Here is a 19,023-nt window from a genome sequence, read left to right as displayed (position 1 = left end):
TTGGCCGATTTTGACGCCTTACTATACTATGACGTTTTTTATGACATTTTGAGGTCCAAAAAAATTTTGACTTTTTTTGGTGGAAAAAAACGCCTTACTATACTATGACGTTTTTTATGACATTTTGAGGTCAAAAATTTTTTTGACTTTTTTTGGCCGAAAAAAACGCCTTACTATACTATGACGTTTTTTATGACATTTTGAGGTCCAAAAAAAAATTTGACTTTTTTTGTCCGATTTTGACGCCATACTATACTATGACGTTTTTTATGACATTTTGAGGTCCAAAAAAAATTTTGACTTTTTTTGGCCGATTTCGACACCTTACTATACTATGACGTTTTTTATGACATTTTGAGGTCAAAAAAAATTTTGACTTTTTTTGGCCGAAAAAAACGCCTTACTATACTATGACGTTTTTTATGACATTTTGAGGTCAAAAAAAATTTTGACTTTTTTTGGCCGATTTTGACGCCTTACTATACTATGACGTTTTTTATGACATTTTGAGGTCAAAATTTTTTTTGACTTTTTTTGGCCGATTTTGACGCCTTACTATACTATGATGTTTTTTATGACATTTTGAGGTCAAAAAATTTTTTGACTTTTTTTGGTCGAAAAAAACGCCTTACTATACTATGACGTTTTTTATGACATTTTGAGGTCAAAAAAAATTTTGACTTTTTTTGGTCGAAAAAAACGCCTTACTATACTATGACGTTTTTTATGACATTTTAAGGTCAAAAAAAATTTGGACTTTTTTTGGCCGATTTTGACGCCTTACTATACTATGACGTTTTTTATGACATTTTGAGGTCAAAAAATTTTTTGACTTTTTTTGGTCGAAAAAACGCCTTACTATACTATGATGTTTTTTATGACATTTTGAGGTCAAAAAATTTTTTGACTTTTTTTGGCCGATTTTGACGCCTTACTATACTATGACGTTTTTTATGACATTTTGAGGTGAAAAAATTTTTTGACTTTTTTTGGTCGAAAAAAACGCCTTACTATACTATGACGTTTTTTATGACATTTTGAGGTCAAAAAATTTTTTGACTTTTTTTGGCCGATTTTGACGCCTTACTATACTATGACGTTTTTTATGACATTTTGAGGTCAAAAAATTTTTTGACTTTTTTTGGCCGAAAAAAACGCCTTACTATACTGTGACGTTTTTTATGACATTTTGAGGTCAAAAAAAATTCTGACTTTTTTTGGCCGATTTTGACGCCTTACTATACTATGACGTTTTTTATGACATTTTGAGGTCCAAAAAAATTTTGACTTTTTTTGGTGGAAAAAAACGCCTTACTATACTATGACGTTTTTTATGACATTTTGAGGTCAAAAATTTTTTTGACTTTTTTTGGCCGAAAAAAACGCCTTACTATACTATGACGTTTTTTATGACATTTTGAGGTCCAAAAAAAAATTTGACTTTTTTTGTCCGATTTTGACGCCATACTATACTATGACGTTTTTTATGACATTTTGAGGTCCAAAAAAAATTTTGACTTTTTTTGGCCGATTTCGACACCTTACTATACTATGACGTTTTTTATGACATTTTGAGGTCAAAAAAAATTTTGACTTTTTTTGGCCGAAAAAAACGCCTTACTATACTATGACGTTTTTTATGACATTTTGAGGTCAAAAAAAATTTTGACTTTTTTTGGCCGATTTTGACGCCTTACTATACTATGACGTTTTTTATGACATTTTGAGGTCAAAAATTTTTTTGACTTTTTTTGGCCGAAAAAAACACCTTACTATACTATGACGTTTTTTATGACATTTTGAGGTCAAAAAATTTTTTGACTTTTTTTGGCCGATTTTGACGCCTTACTATACTATGACGTTTTTTATGACATTTTGAGGTCAAAAAAATGTTTGACTTTTTTTGGCCGAAAAAAAAAACGCCTTACTATACTATGACGTTTTTTATGACATTTTGAGGTCAAAAAATTTTTTGACTTTTTTTGGTCGAAAAAAACACCTTACTATACTATGACGTTTTTTATGACATTTTGAGGTCAAAAAATTTTTTGACTTTTTTTGGCCGATTTTGACGCCTTACTATACTATGACGTTTTTTATGACATTTTGAGGTCAAAAAATTTTTTGACTTTTTTTGGTCGAAAAAAACGCCTTACTATACTATGACGTTTTTTATGACATTTTGAGGTCAAAAAAATTTTTGACTTTTTTTGGCCAAAAAAAACGTCTTACTATACTATGACGTTTTTTATGACATTTTGAGGTCAAAATTTTTTTTGACTTTTTTTGGCCGATTTTGACGCCTTACTATACTATGATGTTTTTTATGACATTTTGAGGTCAAAAATTTTTTTGACTTTTTTTGGTCGAAAAAAACGCCTTACTATACTATGACGTTTTTTATGACATTTTGAGGTCAAAAAAAATTTGGACTTTTTTTGGCCGATTTTGACGCCTTACTATACTATGACGTTTTTCATGACATTTTGAGGTCAAAAAATTTTTTGACTTTTTTTGGCCGATTTTGACGCCTTACTATACTATGACGTTTTTTATGACATTTTGAGGTCAAAAAATTTTTTGACTTTTTTTGGTCGAAAAAAACGCCTTACTATACTATGACGTTTTTTATGACATTTTGAGGTCAAAAATTTTTTTGACTTTTTTTGGCCGATTTTGACGCCTTACTATACTATGACGTTTTTTATGACATTTTGAGGTCAAAAAATTTTTTGACTTTTTTTGGCCGATTTTGACGCCTTACTATACTATGACGTTTTTTATGACATTTTGAGGTCAAAAATTTTTTTGACTTTTTTTGGCCGAAAAAAACGCCTTACTATACTATGACGTTTTTTATGACATTTTGAGGTCAAACATTTTTTTGACTTTTTTTGGCCGAAAAAAACACCTTACTATACTATGACGTTTTTTATGACATTTTGAGGTCAAAAAATTTTTTGACTTTTTTTGGCCGATTTTGACGCCTTACTATACTATGACGTTTTTTATGACATTTTGAGGTCAAAAAATTTTTTTGACTTTTTTTGGTCGAAAAAAACGCCTTACTATACTATGACGTTTTTTATGACATTTTGAGGTCAAAAAAAATTTTGACTTTTTTTGGTCGAAAAAAACGCCTGACTATACTATGACGTTTTTTATGACATTTTGGGGTCAAAAAGAATTTTGACTTTTTTTGGCCGAAAAAAACCCCTTACTATACTATGATGTTTTTTATGACATTTTGAGGTCAAAAATTTTTTTGACTTTTTTTGGCCAAAAAAAACGCCTTACTATACTATGACGTTTTTTATGACATTTTGAGGTCCAAAAAAATTTTTGACTTTTTTTGGCCGATTTTGACACCTTACTATACTATGACGTTTTTTATGACATTTTGAGGTCAAAAATTTTTTTGACTTTTTTTGGCCGAAAAAAACGCCTTACTATACTATGACGTTTTTTATGACATTTTGAGGTCCAAAAAAATTTGGACTTTTTTTGGCCGATTTTGACGCCTTACTATACTATGACGTTTTTTATGACATTTTGAGGTCAAAAAATTTTTTGACTTTTTTTGGTCGAAAAAAACGCCTTACTATACTATGACGTTTTTTATGACGTTTTGAGGTCAAAAAATTTTTTGACTTTTTTTGGCCGATTTTGACGCCTTACTATACTATGACGTTTTTTATGACATTTTGAGGTCAAAAAATTTTTTGACTTTTTTTGGCCGATTTTGACGCCTTACTATACTATGACGTTTTTTATGACATTTTGAGGTCAAAAAATTTTTTGACTTTTTTTGGTCGAAAAAAACGCCTTACTATACTATGACGTTTTTTATGACATTTTGAGGTCAAAAATTTTTTTGACTTTTTTTGGCCAAAAAAAACGCCTTACTATACTATGACGTTTTTATGACATTTTGAGGTCCAAAAAAATTTTTGACTTTTTTTGGCCGATTTTGACACCTTACTATACTATGACGTTTTTTATGACATTTTGAGGTCAAAAAAAATTTTGACTTTTTTTGGCCGATTTTGACGCCTTACTATACTATGACGTTTTTTATGACATTTTGAGGTCAAAAATTTTTTTGACTTTTTTTGGCCGATTTTGACGCCTTACTATACTATGACGTTTTTTATGACATTTTGAGGTCCAAAAAAATTTTGACTTTTTTTGGCCGATTTTGACGCCTTACTATACTATGACGTTTTTTATGACATTTTGAGGTCAAAAATTTTTTTGACTTTTTTTGGCCGATTTTGACGCCTTACTATACTATGACGTTTTTTATGACATTTTGAGGTCAAAAAATTTTTTGACTTTTTTTGGCCGATTTTGACGCCTTACTATACTATGACATTTTTTATGACATTTTGAGGTCCAAAAAAATTTTGACTTTTTTTGGCCGATTTTGACGCCTTACTATACTATGACGTTTTTTATGACATTTTGAGGTCAAAAAAAATTTGGACTTTTTTTGGCCGATTTTGACGCCTTACTATACTATGACGTTTTTTATGACATTTTGAGGTCAAAAATTTTTTTGACTTTTTTTGGCCGAAAAAAACGCCTTACTATACTATGACGTTTTTTATGACATTTTGAGGTCAAAAAATTTTTTGACTTTTTTTGGCCGATTTTGACGCCTTACTATACTATGACGTTTTTTATGACATTTTGAGGTCAAAAAATTTTTTGACTTTTTTTGGCCGATTTTGACGCCTTACTATACTATGACGTTTTTTATGACATTTTGAGGTCAAAAAAATTTTTGACTTTTTTTGGCCGATTTTGACGCCTTACTATACTATGACGTTTTTTATGACATTTTGAGGTCAAAAAAATTTTTGACTTTTTTTGGCCGAAAAAAACGCCTTACTATACTATGACGTTTTTTATGACATTTTGAGGTCAAAAAATTTTTTGACTTTTTTTGGCCGATTTTGACGCCTTACTATACTATGACGTTTTTTATGACATTTTGAGGTCAAAAAATTTTTTGACTTTTTTTGGCCGAAAAAAACGCCTTACTACACTATGACGTTTTTTATGACATTTTGAGGTCAAAAAATTTTTTGACTTTTTTTGGCCGATTTTGACGCCTTACTATACTATGACGTTTTTTATGACATTTTGAGGTCAAAAATTTTTTTGACTTTTTTTGGCCGAAAAAAACGCCTTACTATACTATGACGTTTTTTATGACATTTTGAGGTCGAAAAATTTTTTGACTTTTTTTGGTCGAAAAAAACGCCTTACTATACTATGACGTTTTTTATGACATTTTGAGGTCAAAAAATTTTTGACTTTTTTTGGCCGAAAAAAAAACGCCTTACTATACTATGACGTTTTTTATGACATTTTGAGGTCAAAAAAATTTTTGACTTTTTTTGGCCAAAAAAAACGCCTTACTATACTATGACGTTTTTTATGACATTTTGAGGTCAAAAAAATTTTTGACTTTTTTTGGCCAAAAAAAACGCCTTACTATACTATGACGTTTTTTATGACATTTTGAGGTCCAAAAAAATTTTTGACTTTTTTTGGCCGATTTTGACACCTTACTATACTATGACGTTTTTTATGACATTTTGAGGTCAAAAAAAATTTTGACTTTTTTTGGCCGATTTTGACGCCTTACTATACTATGACGTTTTTTATGACATTTTGAGGTCAAAAAATTTTTTGACTTTTTTTGGCCGATTTTGACGCCTTACTATACTATGACGTTTTTTATGACATTTTGAGGTCCAAAAAAATTTTGACTTTTTTTGGCCGATTTTGACGCCTTACTATACTATGACGTTTTTTATGACATTTTGAGGTCAAAAATTTTTTTGACTTTTTTTGGCCGATTTTGACGCCTTACTATACTATGACGTTTTTTATGACATTTTGAGGTCAAAAAATTTTTTGACTTTTTTTGGCCGATTTTGACGCCTTACTATACTATGACATTTTTTATGACATTTTGAGGTCCAAAAAAATTTTGACTTTTTTTGGCCGATTTTGACGCCTTACTATACTATGACGTTTTTTATGACATTTTGAGGTCAAAAAAAATTTGGACTTTTTTTGGCCGATTTTGACGCCTTACTATACTATGACGTTTTTTATGACATTTTGAGGTCAAAAATTTTTTTGACTTTTTTTGGCCGAAAAAAACGCCTTACTATACTATGACGTTTTTTATGACATTTTGAGGTCAAAAAATTTTTTGACTTTTTTTGGCCGATTTTGACGCCTTACTATACTATGACGTTTTTTATGACATTTTGAGGTCAAAAAATTTTTTGACTTTTTTTGGCCGATTTTGACGCCTTACTATACTATGACGTTTTTTATGACATTTTGAGGTCAAAAAAATTTTTGACTTTTTTTGGCCGATTTTGACGCCTTACTATACTATGACGTTTTTTATGACATTTTGAGGTCAAAAAAATTTTTGACTTTTTTTGGCCGAAAAAAACGCCTTACTATACTATGACGTTTTTTATGACATTTTGAGGTCAAAAAATTTTTTGACTTTTTTTGGCCGATTTTGACGCCTTACTATACTATGACGTTTTTTATGACATTTTGAGGTCAAAAAATTTTTTGACTTTTTTTGGCCGAAAAAAACGCCTTACTACACTATGACGTTTTTTATGACATTTTGAGGTCAAAAAATTTTTTGACTTTTTTTGGCCGATTTTGACGCCTTACTATACTACGACGTTTTTTTATGACATTTTGAGGTCAAAAATTTTTTTGACTTTTTTTGGTCGAAAAAAACGCCTTACTATACTATGACGTTTTTTATGACATTTTGAGGTCAAAATTTTTTTTGACTTTTTTTGGCCGATTTTGACGCCTTACTATACTATGATGTTTTTTATGACATTTTGAGGTCAAAAAATTTTTTGACTTTTTTTGGTCGAAAAAAACGCCTTACTATACTATGACGTTTTTTATGACATTTTGAGGTCAAAAAAAATTTTGACTTTTTTTGGTCGAAAAAAACGCCTTACTATACTATGACGTTTTTTATGACATTTTGAGGTCAAAAAATTTTTTGACTTTTTTTGGCCGATTTTGACGCCTTACTATACTATGACGTTTTTTATGACATTTTGAGGTCAAAAAAAATTTGGACTTTTTTTGGCCGATTTTGACGCCTTACTATACTATGACGTTTTTTATGACATTTTGAGGTCAAAAATTTTTTTGACTTTTTTTGGCCGAAAAAAACGCCTTACTATACTATGATGTTTTTTATGACATTTTGAGGTCAAAAAATTTTTTGACTTTTTTTGGCCGATTTTGACGCCTTACTATACTATGACGTTTTTTATGACATTTTGAGGTCAAAAAATTTTTTGACTTTTTTTGGCCGATTTTGACGCCTTACTATACTATGACGTTTTTTATGACATTTTGAGGTCAAAAAAATTTTTGACTTTTTTTGGCCGATTTTGACGCCTTACTATACTATGACGTTTTTTATGACATTTTGAGGTCAAAAAAATTTTTGACTTTTTTTGGCCGAAAAAAACGCCTTACTATACTATGACGTTTTTTATGACATTTTGAGGTCAAAAAATTTTTTGACTTTTTTTGGCCGATTTTGACGCCTTACTATACTATGACGTTTTTTATGACATTTTGAGGTCAAAAAAATTTTTGACTTTTTTTGGCCGATTTTGACGCCCTACTATACTATGACGTTTTTTATGACATTTTGAGGTCAAAAAATTTTTTGACTTTTTTTGGTCGAAAAAAACGCCTTACTATACTATGACGTTTTTTATGACATTTTGAGGTCAAAAAATTTTTTGACTTTTTTTGGCCGAAAAAAACGCCTTACTATACTATGACGTTTTTTATGACATTTTGAGGTCAAAAAAAATTTGGACTTTTTTTGGCCGATTTTGACGCCTTACTATACTATGACGTTTTTTATGACATTTTGAGGTCAAAAAAATGTTTGACTTTTTTTGGCCGAAAAAAAACGCCTTACTATACTATGACGTTTTTTATGACATTTTGAGGTCAAAAATTTTTTTGACTTTTTTTGGCCGAAAAAAACGCCTTACTATACTATGACGTTTTTTATGACATTTTGAGGTCCAAAAAAATTTTGACTTTTTTTGGTCGAAAAAAACACCTTACTATACTATGACGTTTTTTATGACATTTTGAGGTCAAAAAAATTTTTGACTTTTTTTGGCCGATTTTGACGCCTTACTATACTATGACGTTTTTTATGACATTTTGAGGTCAAAAAAATTTTTGACTTTTTTTGGCCGATTTTGACGCCCTACTATACTATGACGTTTTTTATGACATTTTGAGGTCAAAAAATTTTTTGACTTTTTTTGGTCGAAAAAAACGCCTTACTATACTATGACGTTTTTTAAGACATTTTGAGGTCAAAAAGAATTTTGACTTTTTTTGGCCAAAAAAAACGCCTTACTATACTATGACGTTTTTTATGACATTTTGAGGTCAAAAAATTTTTTGACTTTTTTTGGCCGAAAAAAACGCCTTACTATACTATGACGTTTTTTATGACATTTTGAGGTCAAAAAAAATTTGGACTTTTTTTGGCCGATTTTGACGCCTTACTATACTATGACGTTTTTTATGACATTTTGAGGTCAAAAAGAATTTTGACTTTTTTTGGCCAAAAAAAACGCCTTACTATACTATGACGTTTTTTATGACATTTTGAGGTCAAAAAATTTTTTGACTTTTTTTGGCCGAAAAAAACGCCTTACTATACTATGATGTTTTTTATGACATTTTGAGGTCAAAAAATTTTTTGACTTTTTTTGGTCGAAAAAAACGCCTTACTATACTATGACGTTTTTTAAGACATTTTGAGGTCAAAAAATTTTTTGACTTTTTTTGGCCGAAAAAAACGCCTTACTATACTATGACGTTTTTTATGACATTTTGAGGTCCAAAAAAATTTTGACTTTTTTTGGTCGGAAAAAACACCTTACTATACTATGACGTTTTTTATGACATTTTGAGGTCAAAAAGAATTTTGACTTTTTTTGGCCAAAAAAAACGCCTTACTATACTATGACGTTTTTTATGACATTTTGAGGTCAAAAAATTTTTTGACTTTTTTTGGCCGAAAAAAACGCCTTACTATACTATGACGTTTTTTATGACATTTTGAGGTCAAAAAAAATTTGGACTTTTTTTGGCCGATTTTGACGCCTTACTATACTATGACGTTTTTTATGACATTTTGAGGTCAAAAAAAATTTTTTGACTTTTTTTGGTCGAAAAAACGCCTTACTATACTATGACGTTTTTTATGACATTTTGAGGTCAAAAAATTTTTTGACTTTTTTTGGCCGATTTTGACGCCTTACTATACTATGACGTTTTTTATGACATTTTGAGGTCAAAAATTTTTTTGACTTTTTTTGGTCGAAAAAAACGCCTTACTATACTATGACGTTTTTTATGACATTTTGAGGTCAAAAAAATTTTTGACTTTTTTTGGCCAAAAAAAACGCCTTACTATACTATGACGTTTTTTATGACATTTTGAGGTCAAAAAATTTTTTGACTTTTTTTGGTCGAAAAAAACGCCTTACTATACTATGACGTTTTTTAAGACATTTTGAGGTCAAAAAATTTTTTGACTTTTTTTGGCCGAAAAAAACGCCTTACTATACTATGACGTTTTTTATGACATTTTGAGGTCCAAAAAAATTTTGACTTTTTTTGGTCGGAAAAAACACCTTACTATACTATGACGTTTTTTATGACATTTTGAGGTCAAAAAAATTTTTGACTTTTTTTGGCCGATTTTGACGCCTTACTATACTATGACGTTTTTTATGACATTTTGAGGTCAAAAATTTTTTTGACTTTTTTTGGCCGAAAAAAACACCTTACTATACTATGACGTTTTTTATGACATTTTGAGGTCAAAAAATTTTTTGACTTTTTTTGGCCGATTTTGACGCCTTACTATACTATGACGTTTTTTATGACATTTTGAGGTCAAAAAAATGTTTGACTTTTTTTGGCCGAAAAAAAACGCCTTACTATACTATGACGTTTTTTATGACATTTTGAGGTCAAAAATTTTTTTGACTTTTTTTGGCCGAAAAAAACGCCTTACTATACTATGACGTTTTTTATGACATTTTGAGGTCCAAAAAAATTTTGACTTTTTTTGGTCGAAAAAAACACCCTACTATACTATGACGTTTTTTATGACATTTTGAGGTCAAAAAAATTTTTGACTTTTTTTGGCCGATTTTGACGCCTTACTATACTATGACGTTTTTTATGACATTTTGAGGTCAAAAAAATTTTTGACTTTTTTTGGCCGATTTTGACGCCCTACTATACTATGACGTTTTTTATGACATTTTGAGGTCAAAAAATTTTTTGACTTTTTTTGGTCGAAAAAAACGCCTTACTATACTATGACGTTTTTTAAGACATTTTGAGGTCAAAAAGAATTTTGACTTTTTTTGGCCAAAAAAAACGCCTTACTATACTATGACGTTTTTTATGACATTTTGAGGTCAAAAAATTTTTTGACTTTTTTTGGCCGAAAAAAACGCCTTACTATACTATGACGTTTTTTATGACATTTTGAGGTCAAAAAAAATTTGGACTTTTTTTGGCCGATTTTGACGCCTTACTATACTATGACGTTTTTTATGACATTTTGAGGTCCAAAAAAATTTTGACTTTTTTTGGTCGAAAAAAACACCTTACTATACTATGACGTTTTTTATGACATTTTGAGGTCAAAAAAATTTTTGACTTTTTTTGGCCGATTTTGACGCCTTACTATACTATGACGTTTTTTATGACATTTTGAGGTCAAAAAAATTTTTGACTTTTTTTGGCCGATTTTGACGCCCTACTATACTATGACGTTTTTTATGACATTTTGAGGTCAAAAAATTTTTTGACTTTTTTTGGTCGAAAAAAACGCCTTACTATACTATGACGTTTTTTAAGACATTTTGAGGTCAAAAAGAATTTTGACTTTTTTTGGCCAAAAAAAACGCCTTACTATACTATGACGTTTTTTATGACATTTTGAGGTCAAAAAATTTTTTGACTTTTTTTGGCCGATTTTGACGCCTTACTATACTATGATGTTTTTTATGACATTTTGAGGTCAAAAAATTTTTTGACTTTTTTTGGTCGAAAAAAACGCCTTACTATACTATGACGTTTTTTAAGACATTTTGAGGTCAAAAAATTTTTTGACTTTTTTTGGCCGAAAAAAACGCCTTACTATACTATGACGTTTTTTATGACATTTTGAGGTCCAAAAAAATTTTGACTTTTTTTGGTCGGAAAAAACACCTTACTATACTATGACGTTTTTTATGACATTTTGAGGTCAAAAAGAATTTTGACTTTTTTTGGCCAAAAAAAACGCCTTACTATACTATGACGTTTTTTATGACATTTTGAGGTCAAAAAATTTTTTGACTTTTTTTGGCCGAAAAAAACGCCTTACTATACTATGACGTTTTTTATGACATTTTGAGGTCAAAAAAAATTTGGACTTTTTTTGGCCGATTTTGACGCCTTACTATACTATGACGTTTTTTATGACATTTTGAGGTCAAAAAAAATTTTTTGACTTTTTTTGGTCGAAAAAACGCCTTACTATACTATGACGTTTTTTATGACATTTTGAGGTCAAAAAATTTTTTGACTTTTTTTGGCCGATTTTGACGCCTTACTATACTATGACGTTTTTTATGACATTTTGAGGTCAAAAATTTTTTTGACTTTTTTTGGTCGAAAAAAACGCCTTACTATACTATGACGTTTTTTATGACATTTTGAGGTCAAAAAAATTTTTGACTTTTTTTGGCCAAAAAAAACGCCTTACTATACTATGACGTTTTTTATGACATTTTGAGGTCAAAAAATTTTTTGACTTTTTTTGGCCGATTTTGACGCCTTACTATACTATGATGTTTTTTATGACATTTTGAGGTCAAAAAATTTTTTGACTTTTTTTGGTCGAAAAAAACGCCTTACTATACTATGACGTTTTTTAAGACATTTTGAGGTCAAAAAATTTTTTGACTTTTTTTGGCCGAAAAAAACGCCTTACTATACTATGACGTTTTTTATGACATTTTGAGGTCCAAAAAAATTTTGACTTTTTTTGGTCGGAAAAAACACCTTACTATACTATGACGTTTTTTATGACATTTTGAGGTCAAAAAAATTTTTGACTTTTTTTGGCCGATTTTGACGCCTTACTATACTATGACGTTTTTTATGACATTTTGAGGTCAAAAATTTTTTTGACTTTTTTTGGCCGAAAAAAACACCTTACTATACTATGACGTTTTTTATGACATTTTGAGGTCAAAAAATTTTTTGACTTTTTTTGGCCGATTTTGACGCCTTACTATACTATGACGTTTTTTATGACATTTTGAGGTCAAAAAAATGTTTGACTTTTTTTGGCCGAAAAAAAACGCCTTACTATACTATGACGTTTTTTATGACATTTTGAGGTCAAAAATTTTTTTGACTTTTTTTGGCCGAAAAAAACGCCTTACTATACTATGACGTTTTTTATGACATTTTGAGGTCCAAAAAAATTTTGACTTTTTTTGGTCGAAAAAAACACCCTACTATACTATGACGTTTTTTATGACATTTTGAGGTCAAAAAAATTTTTGACTTTTTTTGGCCGATTTTGACGCCTTACTATACTATGACGTTTTTTATGACATTTTGAGGTCAAAAAAATTTTTGACTTTTTTTGGCCGATTTTGACGCCCTACTATACTATGACGTTTTTTATGACATTTTGAGGTCAAAAAATTTTTTGACTTTTTTTGGTCGAAAAAAACGCCTTACTATACTATGACGTTTTTTAAGACATTTTGAGGTCAAAAAGAATTTTGACTTTTTTTGGCCAAAAAAAACGCCTTACTATACTATGACGTTTTTTATGACATTTTGAGGTCAAAAAATTTTTTGACTTTTTTTGGCCGAAAAAAACGCCTTACTATACTATGACGTTTTTTATGACATTTTGAGGTCAAAAAAAATTTGGACTTTTTTTGGCCGATTTTGACGCCTTACTATACTATGACGTTTTTTATGACATTTTGAGGTCAAAAAATTTTTTGACTTTTTTTGGTCGAAAAAACGCCTTACTATACTATGACGTTTTTTATGACATTTTGAGGTCAAAAAATTTTTTGACTTTTTTTGGCCGATTTTGACGCCTTACTATACTATGACGTTTTTTATGACATTTTGAGGTCAAAAATTTTTTTGACTTTTTTTGGTCGAAAAAAACGCCTTACTATACTATGACGTTTTTTATGACATTTTGAGGTCAAAAAAAATTTTGACTTTTTTTGGCCGAAAAAAACGCCTTACTATACTATGACGTTTTTTATGACATTTTGAAGTCCAAAAACATTTTGACTTTTTTTGGCCGATTTTGACGCCTTACTATACTATGACGTTTTTTATGACATTTTGAGGTCAAAAAATTTTTTGACTTTTTTTGGCCGATTTTGACGCCTTACTATACTATGACGTTTTTTATGACATTTTGAGGTCAAAAAAAATTTTGACTTTTTTTGGCCGATTTTGACGCCTTACTATACTATGACGTTTTTTATGACATTTTGAGGTCAAAAATTTTTTTGACTTTTTTTGGCCGATTTTGACGCCTTACTATACTATGACGTTTTTTATGACATTTTGAGGTCAAAAATTTTTTTGACTTTTTTTGGCCGAAAAAAACGCCTTACTATACTATGACGTTTATTATGACATTTTGAGGTCAAAAAAAATTTTGACTTTTTTTGGTCGAAAAAAACGCCTTACTATACTATGACGTTTTTTATGACATTTTGAGGTCAAAATTTTTTTTGACTTTTTTTGGTCGAAAAAAACGCCTTACTATACTATGACGTTTTTTATGACATTTTGAGGTCAAAAAAATTTTTGACTTTTTTTGGCCGAAAAAAACGCCTTACTATACTATGACGTTTTTTATGACATTTTGAGGTCAAAAAATTTTTTGACTTTTTTTGGCCGAAAAAAACGCCTTACTATACTATGACGTTTTTTATGACATTTTGAGGTCAAAAAATTTTTTGACTTTTTTTGGCCGATTTTGATGCCTTACTATACTATGACGTTTTTTATGACATTTTGAGGTCAAAAATTTTTTTGACTTTTTTTGGCCGAAAAAAACGCCTTACTATACTATGACGTTTTTTATGACATTTTGAGGTCAAAAAAATTTTTTACATTTTTTTGCCGATTTTGACGCCTTACTATACTATGACGTTTTTTATGACATTTTGAGGTCAAAAATTTTTTTGACTTTTTTTGGCCGAAAAAAATGCCTTACTATACTATGACGTTTATTATGACATTTTGAGGTCAAAAAAAATTTTCACTTTTTTTGGCCAAAAAAAACGCCTTACTATACTATGACGTTTTTTATGACATTTTGAGGTAAAAAAATTTTTTTGACTTTTTTTGGCCGATTTTGACGCCTTACTATACTATGACGTTTTTTATGAGATTTTGAGGTCCAAAAAAATTTTGACTTTTTTTGGCCGATTTTGACGCCTTACTATACTATGACGTTTTTTATGACATTTTGAGGTCAAAAAAAATGTTGACTTTTTTTGGCCGAAAAAAACGCCTTACTATACTATGACGTTTTTTATGACATTTTGAAGTCCAAAAACATTTTGACTTTTTTTGGCCGAAAAAAACGCCTTACTATACTATGACGTTTTTTATGACATTTTGAAGTCCAAAAACATTTTGACTTTTTTTGGCCAATTTTGACGCCTTACTATACTATGACGTTTTTTATGACATTTTGAGGTCCAAAAAAATTTTGACTTTTTTTGGCCGATTTTGACGCCTTACTATACTATGACGTTTTTTATGACATTTTGAGGTCAAAAAAAATTTTGACTTTTTTTGGCCGAAAAAAACGCCTTACTATACTATGGCGTTTTTTATGACATTTTGAGGTCAAAAAAAATTTTGACTTTTTTTGGCCGAAAAAAACGCCTTACTATACTATGACGTTTTTTATGACATTTTGAAGTCCAAAAACATTTTGACTTTTTTTGGCCGATTTTGACGCCTTACTATACTATGACGTTTTTTATGACATTTTGAGGTCAAAAATTTTTTTGACTTTTTTTGGCCGATTTTGACGCCTTACTATACTATGACGTTTTTTATGACATTTTGAGGTCAAAAAAAATTTTGACTTTTTTTGGCCGATTTTGACGCCTTACTATACTATGACGTTTTTTATGACATTTTGAGGTCAAAAATTTTTTTGACTTTTTTTGGCCGATTTTGACGCCTTACTATACTATGACGTTTTTTATGACATTTTGAGGTCAAAAAATTTTTTTACATTTTTTGGCCGATTTTGACGCCTTACTATACTATGACGTTTTTTATGACATTTTGAGGTCAAAATTTTTTTTGACTTTTTTTGGCCGAAAAAAACGCCTTACTATACTATGACGTTTTTTATGACATTTTGAGGTCAAAAAAAATTTTGACTTTTTTTGGCCAAAAAAAAACGCCTTACTATACTTGACGTTTTTTATGACATTTTGAGGTCAAAAAATTTTTTTGACTTTTTTTGGCCGATTTTGACGCCTTACTATACTATGACGTTTTTTATGACATTTTGAGGTCCAAAAAAATTTTGACTTTTTTTGGCCGATTTTGACGCCTTACTATACTATGACGTTTTTTATGACATTTTGAGGTCAAAAAAATTTTTGACTTTTTTTGGCCGAAAAAAACGCCTTACTATACTATGACGTTTTTTATGACATTTTGAGGTCAAAAAATTTTTTGACTTTTTTTGGCCGAAAAAAACGCCTTACTATACTATGACGTTTTTTATGACATTTTGAGGTCAAAAAATTTTTGACTTTTTTTGGACGAAAAAAACGCCTTACTATACTGTGACGTTTTTTATAACATTTTGAGGTCAAAAAATTTTTTGACTTTTTTTGGCCGAAAAAAACGCCTTACTATACTATGACGTTTTTTATGACATTTTGAAGTCCAAAAACATTTTGACTTTTTTTGGCCGATTTTGACGCCTTACTATACTATGACATTTTTTATGACATTTTGAGGTCAAAAAATTTTTTGACTTTTTTTGGCCGATTTTGACGCCTTACTATACCATGACGTTTTTTATGACATTTTGAGGTCAAAAAATTTTTTGACTTTTTTTGGTCGAAAAAAACGCCTTACTATACTATGACGTTTTTTATGACATTTTGAGGTAAAACATTTTTTTTGACTTTTTTTGGCCGATTTTGACGCCTTACTATACTATGACGTTTTTTATGACATTTTGAGGTCAAAAAATTTTTTGACTTTTTTTGGCCGAAAAAAACGCCTTACTATACTATGACGTTTTTTATGACAAAAAAGTGAAAAAAAAAAAAGTTGACTTTTTTTGGCCGATTTTGACGCCTTATTATACTATGACGTTTTTTTATGACATTTTGAGGTCAAAAATTTTTTTGACTTTTTTTGGCCGATTTTGACGCCTTACAATACTTTGACGTTTTTCATGACATTTTGAATGACCATGACTAAGAGCCGTTTCATTCGTGACCGACACATCACTAGTCTGTTTCTTTGTTACTTTCGAGCTTCTCTACTCTGTCGTTTGCACTCAGATACTTTGTTCCGACTGCAGATGTAAATCTTTAAAAAGAGGTCACAATAAACACTTTCATTTATTTAAAAGAGGCTAAAACTGTTACTAAAACAGCAGGATACTGTAGGCTTTAGCAAATGCTACTCAAACTGTAATTTTATATTTTCATATTCCGTTTTTACTCTGTCCAGGGACGCAACCAAAAAAAAAGAAATAAAAATACATTTTCGTTAGGAATATTTTCAGTGCGGTAGTGTGGTTTTCCAGCAGCAGGGTGGTGTACGTGGGACTGACTCAAAATAACCTACAGTATTCATGGTGATGAAGGAACATTGTGGCCCAGCTCAATACTGTGGCTCACTGACGTGTTTTAATAGTTTTTGGCCAACAATGGAGTTCAGTGGCACAGAAGATTCAGCTTCATCAGGCTTTTGCTAAACAGACTTATTATATATACATACTTATTGGAATGATGAATGGTTTTTGTTTTTTTATGGAATTTGTTGATGGTTATAAAACTAGAATATCAGCAGATTTCAGATATTAGCAGATTTACCCTTTAAGAGATAAGACTCAATGAGTTACCTTTATTTTTGATTCCTCCGTTGCCACAGTTCCATCAGTGACCAGTGAAGACGTCATCGCCTCCTCTAGAAAGTTGTGGAGTTTCTCTCCGTCATGTGTCGGGTTGGATCCAGACGTTTCTATGACGACATAGAATGGACAGTCTGCAGGATGGAGAGGAGGTGGTTGGCACATGTGTGTTAGCATTTATAAGTTAAAAAAAAAAGAAGAAAGGGTTTGTAACACACTACAATTAACATGTAAACAAGCATAAGGATATTTTTCAGTGTTTAACTATAACCCCTTCATGTGAAGCTTCCAAACTGATATATAATGACTGACAATATATTGCAACACAATTTTTTATGAGAATGACATATGACATCTGTTGATTGTGTTACATTTACAATATTGTGAGGAGTTGTTCATGTGTGTAATCATATCGTACTTAGAGCTATATTTAAGTGTGCTATAAACAAAATACCAAGTGCTTATATACTGATTTTGAATGCTAAATAAAGTCTGTGTGTGCCTACCAGAGATGGGATTGGGTAGTTTGAGGTGTGTGTTCAGCAGCCTCATGCATTCACTGTCCAGGAACTCGAAGGCTGACAGGATTTCTCCCAGCATGCCTCTGCAGAGCTGAAATGTCTGCAGCAGCTGCTCGAAGGTCTCACAGCCTAATAACACAGACGCAGGTGACTGAATGATCAACTCGCAGAATCAAGCTGCTAATCTATGAGAACAAACTCATCTAGATCTTAAAGAACTTCATTATCATACATTGTTTTTGCCAATACACCGATCTGAGAGGCAAGAATAAAATCTTACCCAGGAAAACCACGTTCACAGATTTGGGTTTCCGTGGACAAAGGATGGACACTGCTGTGATGACCCCCAGTGTACCCTCTGACCCTATAAAGAGCTGTTTGAGGTCATATCCGGTGTTATCTTTCCGCAGCTTGGCCAAGCAGTCCAGCACCTGCCCATCTGCCAACACCTGTATACGTCACATACATAAACATTAAATCAGTGATTTTATCCTTCATGTCATCTCACATTTTTCCTCTGTGATTTTAAAACAAGACTTCGTGTTGAAGATCATCTAAGTCCCTCACTTATTTCCTCCACTCACCACTTCTAGACCCAGCACAGTCCCATGTAGAGAGCCGTATCGCAGAAGCCGCAGCCCACCTGCATTTGTTGCCACATTGCCCCCAATTTGGCAACTGCCTTTTGCCCCAAGATCCAGTGGCATGATGTAGTCTCTCTCGTCCAGGTAGAGAGACAAGTTCTCCAGGACACAACCTGCCTGGCAGGTCAGAATGCCTGAAAAGGATCTCTGATTATGATTCAAATACACTGGAAACAGCTCATTTTGGATGAAACTCCAGAATTTTCAGACTTACCAGAGATGCTATCAAAGGTTAGGATGTTGTTCATAAGAGCAGTAGAGAGGATGATCTCATCATAGACCGGGACGCTGCCCCCAACCAGCCCGGTGTTGCCTCCTTGAGGGTTTACTGCCAGGTTACGACTGTTACAATAACTGCAAGGGAGAAAATGAAACACTTAAACACTTGATAAACAGCGTATGTTTCTACCGATCCTTCTTCCCATCACTTGTTCTTTACCTGAGAATTTGAGAAACTTCCTCTGTTGTCCGAGGTCTCAACAACACTTCACTGGAACCTGCAGAATAAATATGTAATATGTAAATTCATTAATATGAACTGGATCCT

At 30.8% G+C, this 19,023-nt stretch overlaps 1 protein-coding gene across 2 annotated transcripts in view; it reads right to left on the bottom strand.

Moving 5' to 3' along the window:
* The window catches only part of d2hgdh (D-2-hydroxyglutarate dehydrogenase), a 37,001-nt gene that overhangs the window by 16,636 nt on the left and 1,342 nt on the right, over window positions 1-19,023 (bottom strand). The window contains exons 3-8 of one of the 2 annotated variants that reach the window (XM_041060218.1): window positions 18,916-18,973; window positions 18,691-18,830; window positions 18,417-18,610; window positions 18,113-18,281; window positions 17,818-17,961; window positions 17,303-17,445 (exon numbers count right to left, since the gene is read on the bottom strand). In XM_041060218.1, the coding sequence (XP_040916152.1) occupies window positions 17,303-17,445; window positions 17,818-17,961; window positions 18,113-18,281; window positions 18,417-18,610; window positions 18,691-18,830; window positions 18,916-18,973 (848 nt within the window). The remainder of the gene's footprint in view (window positions 1-17,302; window positions 17,446-17,817; window positions 17,962-18,112; window positions 18,282-18,416; window positions 18,611-18,690; window positions 18,831-18,915; window positions 18,974-19,023) is intronic. The other variant, XM_041060219.1, reaches the window with a different exon arrangement.

Source organism: Toxotes jaculatrix, chromosome 17, assembly GCF_017976425.1.
Source record: "Toxotes jaculatrix isolate fToxJac2 chromosome 17, fToxJac2.pri, whole genome shotgun sequence".
NCBI lineage: Eukaryota > Metazoa > Chordata > Actinopteri > Toxotidae > Toxotes > Toxotes jaculatrix.
Note: the sequence above shows the minus strand (reverse complement) of the source record. Positions and strands in the feature narration are given on the sequence as shown.